Genomic DNA, 23,059 nt, shown 5'->3' on the forward strand with positions numbered 1-23,059 from the left:
CAGGTTATAATAAAAAACAGAGAAAGTCTTGAGTCTATATTGCTTTGCCAAAATGCACGTGTTCTATGAGGCTAATATGGACAAGTTACCATCTGTTTCTGCTGTCCGTCTTTGCCCATCCAGCGGCCTGAGGACAGCCTGTCCACATGATCCTGGTCCAGCACACACAGAGAGGCCAGAGCAAGCCACAACTACAGTACAGAGAGAAAGGACAGAGAGGATAAAAATGTACTCAAACACACGCACTAACCTAACACACGTGCATGTGCACATACAAACATCCGCCACACACTACACACACACCAGACCTGGATTCAAATACATGTATTTTAGATACTTACTTACATTCCAGTATTCAACTACTTGAATTTTCAAAAAATTAATCTGAATACTTACTATGAAATGTATGTGAAAGTAATTGAAATAGTATTTGAACCCAGGTCTGCTAAGCACACACACACACTCCTTTTCCCTCTACCTCTCTCACACACACACACACACACACACAATATGGTAGTGTGATATGAGAACAGCCATACCCGGGTGGTGGCAATGCAACGGACTGGCGAGCGATGCTCCTCTTCCATCTTGGTGAGGGCCATGATGGTCTCAGCGATGGCATTCTTCGTCACCCGAGACCAGGCATCCGACAGGTGTCCGGCAGCCATGTCTTTGACCAGCTTGATGATGATCTCAGCGATCTGAGGGGGAGTGGATCCCTTCATCCACCAGTGGCTCACCCCCCGGCGTATGTAGCTGCACATGGAGAGAGGCAGTGTTCGACCAATGTGTTCATTATGGGACACAATACAACAGAGATATGAACAGCAAAACAATAAGTACTGTATATATGCTCCCGAGTGGCGCAGTGGTCTAAGGCACTGCATCGCCACTAGAGATCCTGGTTCGAATCCAGGCTCTGTCGTAGCCGGCCGTGACCAGGAGACCCATGGGGCGGCGCACAATTGGCCCAGCGTCGTCCAGGGTAGGGGAGGGAATGGCCGGCAGGGATGTAGCTCAGTTGGTAGAGCATGGCGTTCGATTCCCACGGGGGGCCAGTATGAAAAATAAAATATAAAATAATGTATGCACTCACTAACTGTAAGTCGCTCTGGATAAGAGCGTCTGCTAAATGACTAAAAATGTAAAAAAATATATATATATTGGTTTCGGGGAGTTAGGTCAATTCCAGAAATGTATGAATACAAGAGAATGTCAGTAAAATGTACAAAAGGCTTTGTACAACCACTGATGTATAAAGGGTTTTATAAATACATTTGAATGAGATTATATTGAAAATCCGGAATTCCTGTTCAATCAGGAGAAATCACATCTGAAAGTCAATATACAAACAACCACACACAACAATTGGTTTGAGAATATCTCAAAATGTTGGCGACGAAGTCATTAATCGTTTTTGTGAGATGACCCATCCAGGTGGGTCATCTCACATCTTACAACGTCTTGCAACATAAAACAAAAGCAAGCTTTTCTTATTGGACAAGTCCACATAGTCATACTTCACTCCGTTTTTGGACCATTTTCTTAGATTTTGTGCCTAATGAAGGTAAATCTCAAAGTTGTTGTCTCACCTGGAGTTGAAGATCATGGGCAGTGTGACAGTTGTGATGCCTTTGCCTGCCGCCATGCCCGCCGTGCCGGCAATGGTGGTGCCCTTGGCCTTGAGCTGCACGGTGAGCGCCTTGGCGATGCAGCCCAGGAACATGTCCAGGATGCCAAGCTTGTTCCAGTCACCCTTCTCGGTCGAGTGGATGATGTCACTGATATCGGCAGGCGGCAGGGCCTTGATGCCGATGATGCTGGCCAGGCGCACGGGTGTCACCTCAGGAAGGACACGACGGAGGAGAGAGGTCACCTGGGAAAGAGGGGACAGGTGAAGGGTGAGAAAGGATAGCCATGTAGTCAATGTTATTAAACGGCTGGAGTGATATACATCATGCAGAGACTCTCTTTAGCTTTACTGATGTTAAAGTGGGGCTGAATTCACTGATTTAGCCAGTTTGAAGTGTGTGTCATGTTTTCTAATAGCCTACTGTTGTGTGTCCCGTGTAGTTCAGTTGGTAGAGCATGGAGCTTGCAACGCCAAGGTTGTGGATTCGATTCCCACGGGGGATTAGTATGAAAAAAAGTATGAAAATGTATGCACTCACTACAGTAAGTCGCTTTGGATAAGGGCAACTGCTAAATGAGTAAAATGTAACTGTAAAATGTGTGTTCCAGTTTACTTTAACTATCCAAACAGCCACCGTACACATGACAAATGACTTAGCAACCGCATGACAACATGAATGTGATTGGTCAAGAATCAAGCTCTGAGCATTTCCCTATCTTTTATGACAGTTGTGTTTGTGACGCTAAAGTTAGCTCACAACTGTGAGGATGTTTGAGTTGGAAAAACCCAAGCTGTTTATAATGAACAAGTCTCATCAAAGTTGTCCTGAGACGCTGTGTGCTAATGCCTCAATTGGTTAGCTCTGCTGTCTATAAAGAAAAAGGGTGGGTTGTAGGTTGGTTATTCGGGCGCTGACAGCCGTGGGCAGGATTCAAATCTAAACCCAACCCAAGAAAAACGTTTACGTGCCATAGATTCTTTAAATCTCGCAAATCTCTGTTTTAGAAGATTCTGACTTTGTGACCAAAGTTCTACCACTTTTGCAAATAGTACAATTGTTTAAGACTACTATTGATGCCACATTCCCGGGACCACCAATACGTAAAATGTATGCATGCATTACCGTAAGTCGCTTTTGATAAAAGTGTCTACTAAATGGCATATATTATTATTATTATTATTATAATTATAATGAGTTGGTTTTAGAGTTCAGCTCCTCTTTAAGATTGTCATGAGGCAGGAAATCATACTGGACCAGCACCCCATGATACTTTATTGAGTAGGTGTGCCCATGTGTGTGTATGGGCATATTGTGTATGTATAATATAACATTTATTTTTTATTTTATTTAACCTTTATTTAACCAGGTAAGCCAGTTGAGAACAAGTTCTCATTTACAACTGCGACCTGGCCAAGATAAAGCAAAGCAGTGCGATAAAAACAACACAGAGTTACATATGGTTACATATGGGGTAAACAAAACATAAAGTCAAAAATACAACAGAAAATATATATACAGTATGTGCGAATGTAGTAAGTTATGGAGGTAAGGCAATAAATAGGCCATAGTGCAAAATAGTTACAATTTAGTATTAACACTGGAATGATAGATGTGCAAAAGCTGATGTGCAAATAGAGCTACTGGGGTGCAAAATTAGCAAAATAAATAACAATATGGGGATGAGGTAGTTGGGTGGGCTAATTTCAGAATGGCTGTGTACAGGTGCAGTGATCGGTAAGCTGCTCTGACAACTGACGCTTAAAGTTAATGAGGGAGATAAGAGTCTCCACCTTCAAGGATTTTTGCAGTTCATTCCAGTCATTGGCAGCAGAGAACTGGAAGGAATGGCAGCCAAAGGAGGTGTTGGCTTTGCGGATGACCAGTGAGATATACCTGCTGGAGCGCAGACTACGGGTGGGTTTTGCTATGGTGACCAGTGAGCTAAGATAAGACGGGGATTTGCCTAGCAGTGATTTATTGATGACCTGGAGCCAGTGGGTTTGGCGACGAGTATATAAATAACTATTATGTGTTATTACATTATGTGTTGAGTCTGTATTATGTGGGTACACCCCACCTGTCTCTGGACACGGGGCGAGGCCGTGTGCAGCAGCGAGAACAGGTCCTCCATCAGCGTCAGCTGCTGGGCCAGGTACTGGCGGCCTACATTGGAGCCGCTCAGAGCCAGCACCATGGACAGCAGCTCAAAGCAGTAGGCGTCCGAGGAGGCGTCGTCGTCGCTGGGCTGCGAGTTGGCGTTTTCCTTGCTGGAGATGGCATGCTCCCACTCCTCGCGCACCCGGGTCGCCTCCATGCGGATGGCCTGGACGATGTGGGCGCACACCTGGAGGGGGGAGGGGAGAGTGATAAAGCTATATGAAGTCAATTTCAAGTGTGAAGATAACATTGACAGGGGAAGCAGAGTCAGGGGCTTGAACCCTCAAAGCCTTCTATAGAGGATTACTGTAGACAGAGATCACATTTTGTGTTGTTGTAGTTGTATTGTACTATTTTAGTTAATTGTACTTTATTGGCCAGGTATTCCATAGACTACTGACCTGTTTTTGCAGGTTGGTCAGCTTGCTCCGGCTGAAAATGATGCCCACCATGTGTTCCTTCAGGTCTGCGTCTGACGGAGCCTGATGACATGTAAACAATAACAGGTAAACAAAAATATTTTATAATATCCTGTTTGTTTTCTGGTCATTATTTGCAAAAAGATTCAGGTGTGAAACACTGGCATACAGGGAAACACTGGTATACAGTATGACCCCTGACCTTGTCCTCTCCCTCTGATGATGACAGCAGGTTCTTCTCCTCCTGTTCAGGGGTGGGCTCAGCATCTCCGCAGATTAGCTTCCCAAATACCTACACACATGCACACCAAGGGTAAAGCTTGAACCTATCCAATTCTATTAGATCTAAAGTGGTAGAGGAAGAAAACATGAACATTTTGGCCCCATAGTATGAGTGACTGGCTGGCCAACCGACCAGTAAGATGATATTATGAGTGATTGACAGGTGACCGGTCCTATGATCCCATAGTACGATTGATTGACAGGTGAACCGACCTGTGAGGTGATGAGGCGGAAAACGCGGAGTGTCTCGGCCTCGCAGTTCTTCTGCTGGGTCACGCTGGCCGAGATCTGCCCCGCGATCTTGATGCTCTCGCCAGCCTTCCAGCCCAGCACCTTGACCTGGCGCACCCGCAGCGTGTTCTCGGGCCCCTTCAGCTCCACCTTGATCACATGGTGGTCCCCGCCAGGAAGCTCACTGGTCACCCAGCCCATGTGACGCGAGTCGAGGTCGATCTTGAGAGAGGTGGGGAGATGGAAGGGATTGGTTAGTGAAGGTTGTGTTGATGCCGAGGTGAATCAAAATGTTCAGTACAGATTTTCCTTTGTTCTTTCTTTTGAAAACGGCTTGTATGTACATACAGTAAATTACAATACACATTGTATAGAAGGGCTTCAATTGCTGTAGTTTGCCATATTCTGTACTAATAGTGGTTAGCTATATCAGGCTGTATCTCACTACCTTTCCCAAATAGTAGTGTACAACAACATGTAGTAATCTACTTTTAACCAGAGGCATGGCTTGTAATGCACTATACAGATGCCTGGAGCTGGTCTATTCAAATAAGAGGCCAAACCTGTTTGGTCCTGCAGAGGTCCTCCCCGGCTTTGCCACACAGGAACGTCATGGAGGTGACTTTGTTCTGTGGAGTTAGAGAAGAGCGGCTTTAAAATCAATGAAAACAGACCGTTTTTCAATACATTTTAGATTGTGGCATCTGACAAATTTGATTTTGGAGTGCACTTCCCTAAGTCCAGAACAGACTATGGGAGGTGCACAGTACTACATAGAGCCATGACTACATGGAACTCTATTCTACATCAAGTAACTCATGCAAGCAGTAAAATTTGATTTAAAAAACAGATAAAAATACACCTTATGGAACAGCGGGGACTGTAAAGCAACAAACATAGGCACAGACACACACACACACATTTTACATTTTAGTAATTTAACAGACGCTCTTATCCAGAGCGACTTACAGGAGCAATTAGGGTTAAGTGCCTTGCTCAAGGGCACATCGAAAGATTTTTCACCTAGTCGGCTCCTGGATTAGAACCAGCGCCCTTTCCGTTACTGGCACTACGCTCTTAACCACTAAGCTACCTGCCGCACAATAACATAAGCACTATACACACATGTACACATGGATTTTGTGTTGTAGATGTGTGGTAGCAGAGTAAGGGCCTGAGGGCACACACTTAAGGTGTTGTGAAATATGTTGTGAATGTATTGTCATGTTTTTAAAATTGCATAACTGCCTTAATTTAGCTGGACCCCAGGAATGGGGATCCATAAAACATATAAATGTCCCTTTAATCCTTCCCTACTCACCCCAATGTCGCGGGAGTTGTCCACGTGCACAGTGATGTAGGAGGCGTTGATGCCTTTGACGCAGCTGATGGTGATGCACTTGGTCTTGTTCTTGTCCTCATCGCCCGACTCCCAAAAGGTCTCGGTGGAGCCATCCGTCAGGCTGCCGATCATGGCCGGACGGCTGGACGTCTTTATGTCCACCACGCTGGTCAGGTCCTTCAGACAGGACACTAGGCACAGCTCCTGGAAGGTCAAATGATGTTCAACACCTCCCAGCTATATAGATAGATACGATTTGATTGGACAATATTGAACTGTCCATTTCAGCCACACAAGTGGATACAATTCATTTCAAATCATAGCGGATAACAGACAAGGTTTTACAATTTTGCTAGCTATCTTAAACATTTAATTTCAGCTAGAGGTCTGCGTGGTACTGATTTCTTCATCCCGCTCCCGCAGCTTTTCATACCGCACCCAGCTGGGTTTCTGTCCGACTCCCACCCACTACTGAAATAACTGGTCCCAAACCCAACCGCAGTCCCGCAATGATTTATTTTAGGCGTATGTGACGCAGCTCACTTGCCAGCCATGGTCCTAGCAATTTTACGCCCTATATGCAATATAAAATGCGCAAAAATAATAGGTTATATTACCAAAGATTCTCATGTGGCCCATTATATTAGGCTATTTGTATTACTGGGCTATATCAGTGAATATGCTAGATGTAGTTTGAAGAGAGCATAGTTCGCGAGACTTGCACTGTCTCTTGAGCTATTTTTATTGCCTACTTTTTAGGAGTGGGAAGATTTTCAAATGGATAAATATGTGTGATCAATATTTATTTACAAGCAATGTAGTAAACTATAGCCTAAACATATTTAGGAAGTACATTTCCTTGGAATGATAACTGCCCCGCGCTTCTCCGCCCATGCATAGGCTATAGCCTACTCTATTTAATTGAGACCACAGCTGATCTCGCACATATGGCTACTGAACTTGAAGCAGCAAGAATGATGACAGCGACACTTGCTACGTTTTGCATATAGAATATAGCCTACTTTTTAGGAGGACGATTTGCAGGCAGACAAATAAATGGGTAATCAATACCGCAACGCTCGCTCACCTTAGTAGCCTAACCTACAGTATGTGCGTGTTATGCCTTTTCCTTTTCAATGATGATTATTTTTTTTTGATTGCACCTCGACTCACGTTGATTGAGCGCCCTCCACTTCTTTCCATTATCAATATTTATTTACAGACACTGTAGTAAACTACGGTCTAATCATATTTAAGTACATTTCATATTTGAGTTAATTGCCACGTGATTCTCTGCGGATGTAGGCAGCCTACTCTATTTCAATGACATCACATATACTAGCTGCACTTGAACTCACGCCCAACTAGGCTACTGTTAAAGCAGCGAAACATATGTGCTTTTAATACAATAGGTAGGCTAATGCATACAAAGCAGAAAGACAAACATTTCCAAATAATCTGATGGACAACAAACATATTTTCATCCCAAAGTCCTCTGTCTGACAGCCCTCCATATGAAAAATGCAGACCACACAGCAGGAATGCAGCCCTCTAATTTCAGTGGATACAATTCATTTAAAATCATCAAGGATAACAGAAAAGGTTTAACTGCTTTCCGTTGCATCCCCTAATGAACACGACTTAGGTATTTGTTGGACTGTTCTGTTGGTCTGCACTTGGGTCTCAGACAGCATCTGTGGTATATGTATCACCTAGTCTATTCTCTACCAACTTTCATAAGGTCGAGCTAGCTACCGCAAAACTTAATGAGCCAGATCTAGTTTGAACCTAGTCCTGGTTTAAAAATCATTCTCCTTGGAGATTCTCCATTTAAATAAACCTTCTTAGTCTAGTACTAGGCTTAATATAATATGGGTCCCGTGAAACATCCCTATGATTATGGCTCTCTTATGGGATTCTGTCTCACTTGGCTCATGGCCTCGTAGCCAGACTGCACACTGATGTTGAAGCTCTCCTCGCTGTCGCCGTCATCCGACTTGGACAATATGTTGTTGATGTGGTGGAACACGTTGCTCTGGTGCAGGAACTGGTGGTCAGACTGCTTGAACTTCAAACTCCAACACCTGATAGACAGATGGGGAAACACTCCGGGTCAAGGGTGAGATCACGCGCTCACATTGATCAGTACAGTGGTAGCTAAATTGTTTGGAGGATGGTGCTAGCAACACCAGGGTTGTGGGTTCAATTTCTACATGGGCCATGTATCCTGAATATCTGTGTCACATGTTGGTAGCAAGTCGCTATGAATAAAAGAGTGTCTGCTAAACGATCATATACCAAAACTATTAAATCAGACCCTGGAAGGAGATGTTTCTGAGTGCTTTTGCACAGGTGTTTGGTTGGCGTTTTTTGTGGGACTGAAAAATTGCTTGGAATGTGAAAGGACGTTATTAACTGGTTCCCATGCTTTTAAAATAATGGTTTCGTTGCGGAACACTAGAGATCACTTTCGTTCACGGTCCTGAAACAGGACCGTGAACGATGGTATTTACGTTGGTATTTATTTAGGTTGATAACAACACTGTAGATTAATCTGATGAGTAGGCTAAAGGTGATGCCGGACAGCATTCTTTAGTGTAGCGGGTACTTGTATGCTGAAAAGCCCAGCGGTTCTAGTGTTAAAAAGTAATGTGAAAAAAGCTGTGGTGAACATTATAGGGCCTATTCATATATATATAAAAGTATTTGATCCTTTAGAAGAGATATTTTCCCCTTAGTTTTAGTCTTATCCAGGCTCTGTCGTAGCCGGCCGCGACCGGGAGACCCATGGGGCGGCGCACAATTGGCCCAGCGTTGCCAGGGTAGGGGAGGGAATGGCCGGCAGGGGATGTAGCTCAGTTGGTGGAGCATGGTGTTTGCAACGCCAGGGTTGTGGGTTCGATAAAATAATGTATGCGCTAACTGTAAGTCGCTCTGGATAAGAGCGTCTGCTAAATGACTAAAATGTAAAATGTAAAATGTAATAATATGCTCTGTTCCAAGTGTATGGTGGATAATAGGGTTAAATAATTGATTTGAGGGCAGGCTTGAGTTGAAAGTGGAGGTGAACTTTGAGCAACAGGGCCACTGTACCTGAGGGCCATCTGTTGCAGGGAGCTGCCACTAGGAAGTGACATCATTAGGTCGGAGATGGTCTGGAGGAGGCGGTGGAAGGTGTGGGGGAGGGGGTGGGCGGCCTCCCCGGCGATCACAATGTCAGACAGCGGGTGCTCACACACACCCAGGTCCCTCTCCTGTGTGTATGAAGAAAACATAATGGAAAAGTAGATAAAAACACACATATCAGGGACACAATGACTACAGACATACATGTATACTGAACAAAAGCATAAACGCAATATGAAACAATTTCAAAGATTTTACTGAGTTACAGTTCATATAAGGAAATAAGTCAATTGAAATAAATTCATTAGGCCGTAATCTATGGGTTTCAAATGACTGGGAATATAGATACGGTATGCATCTGTTGGTCACAGATAGGGGGAAAAAAAGTTACTTAAAAAGATGAGAGAGGCCTGTAATTTTCATCATAGGTACACGTCAACTATGACAGACAAATTGAGAGAAAAAAATTCCAGAAAATCACATTGTAGGATTTGTAATGAATTTATTTGCAAATTATGGTGGAAAATAAGTATTTGGTCACCTACAAACAAGCAAGATTTCTGGCTCTCACAGACCTGTAACTTCTTCTTTAAGAGGCTCCTCTGTCCTCCACTCGTTACCTGTATTAATGGCACCTGTTTGAACTTGTTATTAGTATAAAAGACACCTGTCCACAACCTCAAACAGTCACACTCCAAACTCCACTATGGCCAAGACCAAAGAGCTGTCAAAGGACACCAGAAACAAAATTGTAGACCTGCACCAGGCTGGGAAGACTGAATCTGCAATAGGTAAGCAGCTTGGTTTGAAGAAATCAACTGTGGGAGCAATTATTAGGAAATGGAAGACATACAAGACCACTGATAATCTCCCTCGATCTGGGGCTCCACGCAAGATCTCACCCCGTGGGGTCAAAATGATCACAAGAACGGTGAGCAAAAATCCCAGAACCACACGGGGGGACCTAGTGAATGACCTGCAGAGAGCTGGGACCAAAGTAACAAAGCCTACCATCAGTAACACACTACGCCGCCAGGGACCCAAATCCTGCAGTGCCAGACGTGTCCCCCTGCTTAAGCCAGTATATGTCCAGGCCCGTCTGAAGTTTGCTAGAGTGCATTTGGATGATCCAGAAGAGGATTGGGAGAATGTCATATGGTCAGATGAAACCAAAATAGAACTTTTTGGTAAAAACTCAACTCGTCGTGTTTGGAGGACAAAGAATGATGAGTTGCATCCAAAGAACACCATACCTACTGTGAAGCATGGGGGTGGAAACATCATGCTTTGGGGCTGTTTTTCTGCAAAAGGACCAGGACGACTGATCCGTGTAAAGGAAAGAATGAATGGGGCCATGTATCGTGAGATTTTGAGTGAAAACCTCCTTCCATCAGCAAGGGCATTGAAGATTAAACGTGGCTGGGTCTTTCAGCATGACAATGATCCCAAACACACCGCCCGGGCAACGAAGGAGTGGCTTCGTAAGAAGCATTTCAAGGTCCTGGAGTGGCCTATCCAGTCTCCAGATCTCAACCCCATAGAAAATCTTTGGAGGGGAGTTGAAAGTCCGTGTTGCCCAGCGACAGCCCCAAAACATCACTGCTCTAGAGGAGATCTGCATGGAGGAATGGGCCAAAATACCAGCAACAGTGTGTGAAAACCTTGTGAAGACTTACAGAAAACGTTTGACCTGTGTCATTGCCAACAAAGGGTATATAACAAAGTATTGAGAAACTTTTGTTATTGACCAAATACTTATTTTCCACCATAATTTGCAAATAAATTCATAAAAAATCCTACAATGTGATTTTCTGGATTTTTTTCCCTCATTTTGTCTGTCATAGTTGACGTGTACCTATGATGAAAATTACAGGCCTCTCTCATCTTTTTAAGTGGGAGAACTTGCACAATTGGTGGCTGACTAAATACTTTTTTCCCCCACTGTACCTTAAAAAAATGGTAGGGGCATGGATCAGAAAACCGGTCAGTATCTAGTGTGACCACCTTTTGCCTCATGCAGTGCGACACATATCCTTTGCATAGAGTTAGTTGATCAGGCTGTTGATTGTGACCTGTGGAATGTTGCCCCACTCCTCTTCAATAGCTGTGTGAATTTGCTGGATATGGCGGGAATTGGAACGCACTGTCGTACACGTCGATCCAGAGCATCCCAAACATGCTCAATGGGTGACATGTCTATGCAGGCCATGGAGGAACATGGACATTTTCAGCTTCCAGGAATTGTGTACAGATCCTTGCGATATGGGGCCGTGGATTATCATGCTGAAACATGAGGTGATGGCGGCGGATGAATGGCACGACAATGGACCTCAGGATCTCATCACGGTATCTCTGTGCATTCAAATTGCCATCGATAAAATGCAATTGCCGTTGTCGGTAGCTAATGCCTGTCCATACATTAACCCCACCGCCACCATGGGGCACTCTGTTCACAACGTTGACATCAGCAAACCACTCGCCCACACGACGCCATACACATGGTCTGCGGTTGTGAGGCCGGTTGGACGTACTGCCAAATTCTATTTAACGATGTTGGAAGTGGCTTATGGTAGAGAAATTAACAGTAAATTCGCTGGCAACAGCTCTGGTGGACATTCCTTCAGTCAGCCTGCCAATTGCACACTCCCTCAAAACTTGAGACATCTGTGGTATTTTGTTGTGTGACAAAACTGCACATTTTAGAGTGGCCTTTTATTGTCCCCAGCACAAGGTGCACCTTTGTAATGATCATGGTGTTTAATCAGCTTCTTGATATGCCACACCTGTCAAGTGGATGGATTATCTTGGCGAAGGTGAAATGCTCACGAACAGGGATGTAAACAAATGTACATTTACATTTACATCATTTAGCAGACGCTCTTATCCAGAGTGACTTACAAATTGGTGCATTCAACTTATGATAGCAAGTGGGACAACCACTTTTTTTCTTCTTTTTTTTATGGGGGGGGTGGGGGGGGGTAGAAGGATTACTTTATACTATTCCAGGTATTCCTTAAAGATAATTAAATGTAATATTTTATTCCAGCTAATGAAACACGGGACCAACACTTTACATGTTGCGTTTATATTTTTGTTCAGTGTACATTGAAAAATAAACCATCTGAATATATTGTACCGGTACCTCAAATAAAAACCTTTATTTATCCAGGTTTGTCTCATTGAGATGATGTATTTAGCAAGAGACCTGTTGAAGATAGCAGCAATAAAATGACCCCCCCACCACCCCGGTCCATTTTTCTTAATCAAACATCACCTGCTCCATCACGATTTCCTTGTTCCCGGGGGCTTTGTTTTCTTGCTCCTCCTCATCCTCAGTTTCAAAGGGTGATGGGGTGAGGGAGGCGACAAAGTGCCACAGGATGTCGTGCAGCGAGGTGGTCTGGATCACGTTACACAGCAGCCAGTTGAATGACTGAGGAAGGGGAGAGAAGAAAGATGGTGGCTTTCAGACTCACTTCAGAAAACAGTCCTTTAAATTTCACAGCAAAGACCTGAAGCAATGTATTAATTTACTTTTATATAAAAGTACCAAAAACCAACAATGTACAACGTTGACCAACGTTATCTGTGAGATTTTTTCAGAGTTTGAAGGTAATCAGTTCACATTAGATCACATTAGGCCAGAGAGGGGAGGGACGATCCTATTAAATAAAAAAAGTACAGTGCTTTCTAAACCCCTAACCTAACCTTAACTTAACCTTAACAATACATTTTCTGATCAGTTTCTCATCTCAGATATTGCCTACACTTTTGTCCTTTCTAACAGTGCCGTCTAGCGACTACTGAGGTACCTCAAAGAGGATTACCCAATAGGCTAATCACGTTAGCATTTGAGGTAACGCTGCTAACTGTTGATTTGTGGTATACAACTACAAATGCCCAGCTAGTGTAAGCATGAACTTGGCACTTCGGGCAGCGTGACACATTTTCCTATGAAAATGATAACTGTCCACGGTCTTGTGTATGAGTATCTTTGACGTATCTCCGTGGCCAGCTAGAGTTAGCATTCCCAGGCAGCTTGACACATTTTCTGATGGGAAATGCTAAAATGTCCACTGTCATGTGTACGAGTATCTCTTTGACGGACGTTACCTCCATGGCGAAGACCCTGCAGGCGGACTTGCGCAGGGCGTGCTTCATGGCCACCTCCAAACCCTCCAGGTCGTGGTGCTGGATGACAAAGGCCAGGACAGGCCACTGGAAGTTCCTCTCGCCCTTACTGAGGGATCCGTGGGCCAAAATGAGACGGGACAGTTCCGGGGAGGGGTGGTGCAACAGAGAAGAACCCACTTCTGGAGGGGAGGACAGTGTTACAAATATTATATAAATTAAAGAGGCAAGCAGCAATGCCTCGGTTCAAGCTGTGGGCCCACTGTGCCCCCATCAGGACAAATTGGACACATCGCCCTAGGATTAGCTAATTCTGTACTCCTTACCACACTTGACAAATATCAGAACTCATAATCAAACAGATCGTGCAATCTGCCTTTGATGTATTTTAGACCATTTGTAATGATGTTAACTCCTTTAAACGTATTTTTCTCCAGGAGCACCAAATTGGCACCAAATTTGCCAGACCCCACCCAAGTTCATTGGTTAATGGTGTTTGACATACTAGCCTAGAAAATTTTGCGTTGGGAGACATTGGTCCATAGATGCCATTCATCAACTTTTGTGCAGATCGGTCATTCGGTGCAAGAGGATCAGCGTTTTGAGTGTTTTTCACAAAATTCTAAATACCGGAAAATCCATAATGCCTGACTTTATGAGTTCTTGAGGCACATTTGTTCCTTGTGAAGAGAGGGACCTATGTAACAATTTTTAGGACTCTAGCTCACACAGGGTGAGGGGCGTGACCTCGCAAAATGTGCACGTTAAATCGATTGTTATAGCAGCACCATGTGGACAATTGGCATGGCATTACGTGCGAAGGTGTGTCCCAAGGCCCTGTACCACCATCCAAGGTTGCACCCTCCTGGGCCTCACCATCTCACGAGAATGTATATTTTAATTTTGCCTTACGGAAGAAGAGGAACAATAATAATAATAATAATAATTATTATTATTATTATTAAAGCTGCAAGCAGCAATGCCAGGGTTCAAGATGTGGGCCCACTGTGCCACCATCAGGACAAATTGTGCACACTGCCCTAGTCTGAGCTACTTCTGTATTCCTTACCACGCTTGCCAATAGATTGTGCAATGTGCTTTTGATGTACACTACATGACCATAAGTATGTGGACGCCTGCTCGTCGAACATCTCATTCCAAAATCATGGGCATTAATATGGAGTTGGTCCCCCCTTTGCTGCTATAACAGCCTCCACTCTTCTGGGAAGGCTTTCCACTAGATGTTGGAACATTGCTGTGGGGACTTGCTTCCATTCAGCCATGAGCATTAGTGAGGTCGGGCACTGATGTTGGGCGATTAGGCCTGGCTCGCAGTCAGCGTTCCAATTCATCCCAAATGTGTTTGATAGAGTTGCAGGCCAGTCAAGTTCTTCCACACCGATCTCAACCATTTCTATATGGACCTCGCTTTGTGCACGGGGGCATTGTCATGCTGAAACAGGAAAGGGCCTTTCTCAAACTGTTGCCGCAAAGATGGAAGTACAATGACTAAAATGTCATTGTATGCTGTAGCGTTAAGATTTCCCTTCACTGGAACTAAGGGGCCTAGCCCGAACCATGAAAAACAGCCCCACACCATTATTCCTCCTCCACCAAACTTTACAGTTGGCACTATGCATTGGGGCAGGTAGTGTTCTCCTGGCATACACCAAACCCTGATTCATCCGTCGGACTGCCAGATGGTGAAGCGTGATTCATCACTCCAGAGAACGCGTTTCCACTACTCCAGAGTCCAATGGCGGCGAGCTTTACACCACTCCAGCCGACGCGTGGCATTGTGCATGGTGATCTCAGGCTTGTGTGCGGCTGCTCAGCCATGGCAACCCATTTCATGAAGCTCTCGATGAACAGTTATTGTGCTGATGTTGCTTCAAGAGGCAGTTTGGAACTCGGTAGTGAGTGCTACAACCGAGGAAAGACGGTCCCATTCTGTGAGCTTGTGTGGCCTACCACTTCGCAGCTGAGCCGTTGTTGCTACTAGACGTTTCCACTTGTTTGTCTATGAAGATTGCATGGCTGTTTGCTTGATTTTATACACCTGTCAGCAACGGGTGTGGCTGAAATAGCTGAATCCACTAATTTGAAGGGGTATCCACATACTTTTGTATATATAGTGTATTTTGGACCATTTCTAATGATGGACCGGACGGTACCAAATTTGGTATGTAGCATTTATGGACAGAGGAGTAACGTTTTAAATGATTTTCACAAAATTCTAAATGGCGGAAAATTCATCATGGCGGACCTTATGGGTCCATGAGGAAAATGTGTTCCTTGTGAGAAGAGGGACCTACACACTGACTTTTTCAGGACTCTAGGTCATAGGGGGTGAGGGGCGTGACCCTTCAAAGTTTGCAATTTAAATCGCCTGTTGGAGCACCACCTTGTGGCCAATTGGCACGGCATTGCATGAAAGGGTGTGGACTAAGGGCCTTTACTATCATGTCAAGTTGCACCCTCCTCTGACTTACCATCTCACAGGAATTTGCATGTTAATTTTCCTCGCAAGAAGAACTGGTGTAATAATAACAATAATGAACCAGAAGAAACATAATAGGGCAGTGGTCATCAACCATTTTTGAGTCAAGATCACTTTCTGAGTCAAAATGCAAGGTCTACCGCTATTATATATATATTTTTTACATTTCTTTATAAAATGTAAGCCTATGCAGTACTGTAGCAATGAGGTTTGTGCAGTAAGATATAGGCCCAATACACTTTCACCACATAGTGGCTTTGCTTGAATTTCCCTGCCAATGCATTGTTGTTCGGACCATTTTTTAAACATCATATATTTAAAAAAATGGAGGTAGGCTATTTATCAGTTGTCGTATTACTTGTGAGGCACAGCTGAGTGAGCATACATTTAAATATTTAGCTTTTTATTTTACTGGGCTAATCGGGCCTGCATCTGATGGTCAGTCTCAGCGGCGGGAGAGAGGAGCAGACTGAGGGCCCGCCTCTCAACGTCCCTCAGCTCTCCCTTTCCTCCGCTGACACTGGCCGAAAAGGGACACCGTCTTAAAGCTGATGGCGAAACAAGTCGCACGCCTCATGTACAAATTCATGTTGTTACTCCTATGAAAACTGAAAGTGAAATATTCCTCAATATTAGAAAAGCTGAATTGGGTGCACCTACTGCCAACAGCGCAAGACCCCAAAAAAATATAGGAACGCAAGGCTTTATCGTTGGGTTTTCTACAGAAATGTTTGGAGATCGACTAGGAACAAACTAGGAACAAACTGGAACAAATATAATAGGGTTTCACCAGCTTAGCTGCTGAACCCCTAATAATAATAAACACCAAGAAATACAATACGGTTTCACCAGCTTCTCTGCTTGAACCCCTAATAATAATAATAATAATAATAATAATAATAAACACCAACAAATACAATAGGGTTTCACTGGCTTTGTTGCTTGAACCCCTAACAATAATTATAATAATGAACGCCAACAAATACAATAGGGTTTCATCAGATTCACTGCATGAACCCCTAATAACAAAACAATAAATAAAAATGCCATACTTATTAAATACGGTATTACAAATGTCATGGTAATTGGCAACACTTAGTAATTTGCAACCCTATTCCAGCTAAAATTCACCTGATATTTACAAAGAAACTGATATTTGCTTTGTTATAACAGTGGGGAAGTGGTATAACTCAATAAATCATATGAAAACTAAATAGGACATATTTTAATGTCTTTATCATACAATGACCATTACCATAATACTTGTGTAGTAAATATCAGGTTAATTGGATAATGGTGAGGTGTAGAATAACTATTTTTTGTCTGCATCCAAACCCTTTAGTTCTAATAGTAAGTAGGCACAAAGCCCTCTGGTCTGGTGGTTCAGGGGAAGGTTTACCCACCTGCATTCCCACTGTGGACTCTGCGTCTGGGCACGGCTTTGACCCTGGCCGGGGAGGCCGAGTGCTGCTTGTCATACTCAGAGGCCACTACAGAGTAAGACCTCTGGAACACCATCCGCTTGGACAAGTCACTGTCTGTGATTGGGCTGGTCTCCAGACTGCAAGAGATGAACACAGAGAAATGTTGACCAACAGATATGACACACACTACAACCACATACAGTGAGGGAAAAAAGTATTTGATCCCCTGCTGATTTTGTAAGTTTGCCCACTGACAAAGACATGATCAGAGATCAGACGTTTCTTGTAGTTGGCCACCAGGTTTGCACACATCTCAGGAGGGATGTTGTTCCACTCCTCTTTGTAGATCTTCTCCAAGTCATTAAGGTTTTGAGGCTGACGTTTGGCAACTCGAAACTTCAGCTCCCTACCACAGATTTTCTATGAGATTAAGGTCTGGAGACTGGCTAGGCCACTCCAGGGCCTTAATGTGCTTCTTCTTGAGCCACTCCTTTGTTGCCTTGGCCGTGTGTTTTGGGTCATTGTCATGCTGGAATACCCATCCACGATCCATTTTCAATGCCCTGGCTGAGGGAAGGAGGTTCTCACCCAAGATTTGACGGTACATGGCCCCATCCATCGTCCCTTTGATGTGGTGAAGTTGTCCTGTCCCCTTAGCAGAAAAACACCCCCAAAGCATAATGTTTCCACCTCCATGTTTGACGGTGGGGATGGTGTTCTTGGGGTCATAGGCAGCATTCCTCCTCCTCCAAACACGGCGAGTTGAGTTGATGCCAAAGAGCTCGATTTTGGTCTCATCTGACCACAACACTTTCTCCCTGTTCTCCTCTGAATCATTCAGATGTTCATTGGCAAACTTCAGACGGGCCTGTATATGTGCTTTCTTGAGCAGGGGGACCTTGCGGGCGCTGCAGGATTTCAGTCCTTCATGGCGTAGTGTGTTAGCAATTGTTTTCTTGGTGACTATGGTCCCAGCTGCCTTGAGATCATTGACAAGATCCTCCCGTGTAGTTGTGGGCTGATTCCTCACCGTTCTCATGATCATTGCAACTCCACAAGGTGAGATCTTGCATGGAGCCCCAGGCCGAGGGAGATTGACAGTTATTTTGTGTTTCTTCCATTTGCGAATAATCGCACCAACTGTTGTCACCTTCTCACCAAGCTGCTTGGCGATGGTCTTGTAGCCCATTCCAGCCTTGTGTAGGTATACAATCTTGTCCCTGACATCCTTGGAGAGCTCTTTGGTCTTGGCCATGGTGGAGAGTTTGGAATTTGATTGATTGATTGCTTCTGTGGACAGGTGTCTTTTATACAGGTAACAAACTGAGATTAGGAGCACTCCCTTTAAGAGTGTGCTCCTAATCTCAGCTCGTTACCTGTATAAAAGACACCTGGGAGCCATGTCAAATACTTATTTCCCTAATTAAAATGCAAATCAATTTATAACATTTTTTACATGCGTTTTTCTGGTGTTTTTTGTTGTTATTCTGTCTCTCACTGTTAAAATAAACCTACCATTAAAATTATAGACTGATCATTTCTTTGTCAGTGGGCAAACGTACAAAATCAGCAGGGGATCAAATACTTTTTTCCCCTCACTGTATAACAAACACAGACATAATCAGTCTGCTCATCTCTACGTTCAAAAAGAGATGCGTGTGTGTTGTCTGTGTGTGTGTTACCTGGGTGGCATGGACTTCATGTTGCTCTTGGGCTCCTCGAACACGTTGCGGCAGGCGTCGGGGGTGACTGAGATGTAGGGCGCAGGGACAGACGTGGAACGCAGGTACCTCATCTCATCCTGGAACAGGTTGTCATCCTGGTACCCACCAAAGTTCTCTGTGTGTTGCCTGGAAGAGGGGAGACAGGTTTTACGTACATATGTAGTTCAAATATTTAGTGTTTAGGTTATGTGGATGCTGCCTCCTAGCAAATAAAGGTTAAGAATTCAATGACTGTTTTCACTGTGTAATATGTCCGTGAGATATGGATAAGACACCATCCACAACCAAAATGTATGATCGTCACTTCAATTAACATGGCCACAGCGCTTTAAGTGTAATGCCGTCCCAAAGGGCATAAAACCAAAAGAGAAGGAGACTGTCTGGGAGGCAAAAATAAAAAGAGATTACCTTAAATGTTTTCACTCCCAGTCTTTACAGTCCTTTTCATTTTGATCATCATCACAATAGCTATCATTTACCTGGCCATCGTCTGCAGGTACAGGCAGCCGATCTTGTTGGGCATCTCGTCGGAGACACCCTCCTTGAGGCTGGGCAGTGTGGAGTGAAGTGGGCGAGGCGGGTGGTGCCACAGCAGGCTGGGCTCGGCAGCGCTGATTAGGGACAGCAGGAAAAGGGCATTGGCACGGATCACCTGGTGGGCCTCCATGGTGGGCAGCGCCCGCGGCGTCTTCACCTGCAGGGGCTTCTTCCTCGACTGCTTCACCTGGATGGGTAGGGAGGGAGGTTAAAGTTAACTGGTGGCTAAGAGGTCAAGTCGAAGTTTGGGGAAACACTTGTAGGCATAATGCATTATGATACAGTTATAATGATGCATTGTAAGACTTGAAGCGTTGAGCAGTACAGTACCTTTTCCCTGGCTGCAGTCTGCTTGTCTCTCAGGTACTTCTCCCTGCAGCGGTCACACACCAGGTACCAGGTACTTCCTCCGATCCCTCCGTCACCACAGTTTCCTGCCCAGCCCCCACAAAAGTGGCCGATGCTGTTGTAGCCCTGGCCTCCCGCGTAGCGACCACAACCTGCCCAAGACAAAACACACCAGATGACGCTAAGATCCACAGACATAAATAGTACATAGAACACATATACACTTATCTCTATGCTAAGATCATATTGAGTAGTGCTGCTGTACTAGCAGAGATACAGTGCAGATAGTGTCATGGGGTTAGCCACCATCCGCCTCGGTATGAAGACATTTTCAGCTTTAAAGCTTTCTTTTCTTCCACACAACCAATAAACAAAATACAGCCTTTCACAGGACTTTCATGTCTGAAGTTTATATGTGAGAGGTAGGCTAACCTCGCACAGTAACATGGCATGTATATATTTCTAACCGTATGGAATAAAGCCAAACCCATCGTTGGTCTTACCTGGGTGGGCCTGCCTCATGTGGTAGGTGACAGGGTAGGGGTGCGAGTCCCCACAAAGCTCACAGATGGTGTCCTTCTCTGGTCCCCCCATGGCCAGCTGGGCCATCTCCCCAAACAGGTTCCCCCTGGGGCGCACCTCCGCCTTCTCTCTTTTCTTCTTCTCCTTCTTGGACTTCTTACTGTCCTTCTCGTTCTCCTTTTTCTTCAGGATGGCGCTGGAGCCCGGGCTGGGAAAAATCATGTTCTGGGTGGCTGCCTTGATGGTCGCCATGGAGATGTCCTCCCAAAATGCAACAAGGTGCTGGAGGGTGAGTGGCAGGATGGACTTGGCCCTCATGAAGGGGTGAGAGGTCATCTCGTAGGAGATGGGCTCCCCCTTGCCGTCCTCACACTTCTCTGGCAGTGGTGGCTCTTTGAGCATGGACAGGACCTTGTTCTTGTTGATGCTGCCCATCTTGGAGATGTCGGGCCCATGTGGGGCAATGTTGAACATATTGAGGGCCGAGGATATCTCCAGTGAGTGGCGGTTCTTCAGCTTGCTCTCCCTCTCCTCTTGGCCGCCCTGGCCACCCAGAGAGCTGCGAATGGGCGCGTGCTCCTTGGTCAGCTCCGGGTTGAACTTGAGGAACGAGGAGCAGGCCATGGCGTCGTGGACGATGCCCTCGTGCCAGAGGAACGCAGCGAAGACCGACCGGGCGCACTCTGCCACCGAGGGCGACATAGCCTGCTTGGTGGGCTCGGCGAGCCTCGATGAGCTCTCGCCCTTGAAGAGCAGGCCCGACTTGTCCTTCTTGGGGCGCACATGGCGGCTGGAGGTCTTGCGGCTGACTTTGGGCGACAAGCGGCTGCTCTCCAGTTCCTCCTTGATGGGCGCCTTGCCGATGCTGAAGTGCACCTTGGAGGAGCCCTCCTCTGTGTTGCTCACCTTAACGTTCTCGTCGTTTCCTTCATCATCATTGGAAAGAAGAGTGCTAGACGCACACACCTCCACCACCTCGCTGTGGAGGTCCTCCTGGGTTACATGGGGCGACGGGGTGCGGTTCTCCGTGTTCCTGTCACCTCCTTTGCTGCTCCTGTCCTTGGGGGGTAGTTTGGGTTTGGGCGAGGTGGACCTTCCCCTCAGTGGCTCCGAGGTGAGAGGGACCTTTTTCCTTAGGGTGTCCGGGTCCAGGGTGTACGAGTCCGACTTGGATCTCTCTCTGGGCAGGTCCAGCCGAGCCTTGGAGGAGGGGCTGACTTTGGGAGGGAGGTTCTGGTCATGGGGTTGGTTCTTGTCTTGTGGCATGTTCTTATCGACTGGTTGGTTCTTGTCTTCTGGCATGTTCTTGTCAATTGGTTGGTTCTTGTCCTGAGCAAGGTTCTTATCATGCTGGGGGGAGGAGGACCCCGGAAAGGAGGTGCTAGAGGGGCTATACCTCCCCGAGGAGGAGGACAGGTCCTTCTGCTTGGGCGAGGAGGAGCGGGAGCCAGGGTTGGGCGATTCGGAGTTACGATCACGCCCGTCGGCCTTCCGCGCCTGCAAGGTGTTATGGTTGGGTGAGTGGGAGCGGCTATGGGAGTCTGACCGCAGCTTGGCTGTGTCCGACCGCAGGATCAGTGCCTCGCTGGCCAACAGGTCTTTGCTTTTGGAGTGGTCCGAGGAGCGACCACCGCGCCCCTCCTGTTTTGGGGAGTGGCTTTCCTGTCGGTGTTTAGAGGCTGGGGACATGGGGCGTGTCCCTGAGTTACCTAGTAGACAGCCACAACATAGAAACAGTTATACTATAACTCATAGAGGTTTACTGTAAAAGGCAGCACATCCAGTTTACTCAGAGTACAACACTCAATATCTAAGGGTCAAAACAAAAGGGATTATGAAAGGGAAGGAAAAATTCAACGAATGGGAGGAAATGAAGAAAAGTCTGAGAAAATGATGTTAAAAGAAATAATAAGAAACCTCAGACTGTGGAAAGTTGTCGACCAATTCACTTTAGTGACTGCAATTCAGCAGAAGACATAATTGTGGTAGAAATTCTAGAAGAGCCTTGAAATAGTGACTGAGCTTCTTCCAAATTATCTAAATCAACCTAAGCATGTCTGAAAGGTCTGTCCATCTATTTGCTGAAAGCCCCTAACATTGACAGGGGTAGCTAAAGGATCATTGCGCAACAGATGAGAAAAGCCCAGCCCAGCACTGTCCCCTAGGCTAGGTATTATATAATTGGTATTTAGAATGGATCCTGTCTAGGGACATTATTCCCACCCCATGTATCCTGTTGTTCAGCATTAACTGGCTCAGTAACTGACACCCACTGTTCAGTCTGAAGAACGCATGCATTCTGTATGTTACCCACCCTTTTGCCTGAGAGCAGAACCATGCCCAGCCGTGGACACACTGCTTTTGTGCACACACTCTTGAGAATATGCAAAGCTGTGTGATGAAGAACCATCTACAGCGGAAAACAGTGGCAGAAAAGCAAAACACAGGACATGAAGGCAGGGACACCATCACAGAGAGGAAGAGTAAAGCGAGTGCAGGTAAGTAGAGAGAACAGGTAAGGAAACACACCACAGTAAGAAAGAGTGAGGGGGAGAAAGAGGGAGAGAAAGAGTTAGAGAAAGGAGGGAGAGAGAGAGAGGATGAACATTGAGAGTGCAAAAGACGGACACAGTCAGACCGACAGCTGGAGTTAAGACAGCTATAAGAGAACAGAAAAAAAGA

General features: G+C 45.4%; 1 protein-coding gene across 2 annotated transcripts in view; it reads right to left on the reverse strand.

Moving 5' to 3' along the window:
- The window catches only part of LOC121554853 (E3 ubiquitin-protein ligase MYCBP2-like), a 323,061-nt gene that overhangs the window by 26,941 nt on the left and 273,061 nt on the right, over positions 1-23,059 (reverse strand). For both annotated transcript variants that reach the window (XM_045212139.1, XM_045212140.1), the window contains 18 exons: positions 20,359-22,086; positions 19,838-20,007; positions 19,450-19,694; positions 18,929-19,096; positions 17,226-17,383; positions 13,305-13,504; positions 12,466-12,624; positions 9,159-9,319; positions 7,993-8,149; positions 6,045-6,269; positions 5,287-5,352; positions 4,706-4,945; positions 4,413-4,502; positions 4,193-4,273; positions 3,712-3,978; positions 1,593-1,876; positions 540-756; positions 90-191 (listed from right to left, as the gene is read on the reverse strand). In XM_045212139.1, the coding sequence (XP_045068074.1) occupies positions 90-191; positions 540-756; positions 1,593-1,876; positions 3,712-3,978; positions 4,193-4,273; positions 4,413-4,502; positions 4,706-4,945; positions 5,287-5,352; positions 6,045-6,269; positions 7,993-8,149; positions 9,159-9,319; positions 12,466-12,624; positions 13,305-13,504; positions 17,226-17,383; positions 18,929-19,096; positions 19,450-19,694; positions 19,838-20,007; positions 20,359-22,086 (4,718 nt within the window). The remainder of the gene's footprint in view (positions 1-89; positions 192-539; positions 757-1,592; positions 1,877-3,711; positions 3,979-4,192; positions 4,274-4,412; positions 4,503-4,705; positions 4,946-5,286; positions 5,353-6,044; positions 6,270-7,992; positions 8,150-9,158; positions 9,320-12,465; positions 12,625-13,304; positions 13,505-17,225; positions 17,384-18,928; positions 19,097-19,449; positions 19,695-19,837; positions 20,008-20,358; positions 22,087-23,059) is intronic.

The sequence above is a fragment of the Coregonus clupeaformis genome, chromosome 40 (assembly GCF_020615455.1).
Source record: "Coregonus clupeaformis isolate EN_2021a chromosome 40, ASM2061545v1, whole genome shotgun sequence".
NCBI classification, from domain to species: domain Eukaryota; kingdom Metazoa; phylum Chordata; class Actinopteri; order Salmoniformes; family Salmonidae; genus Coregonus; species Coregonus clupeaformis.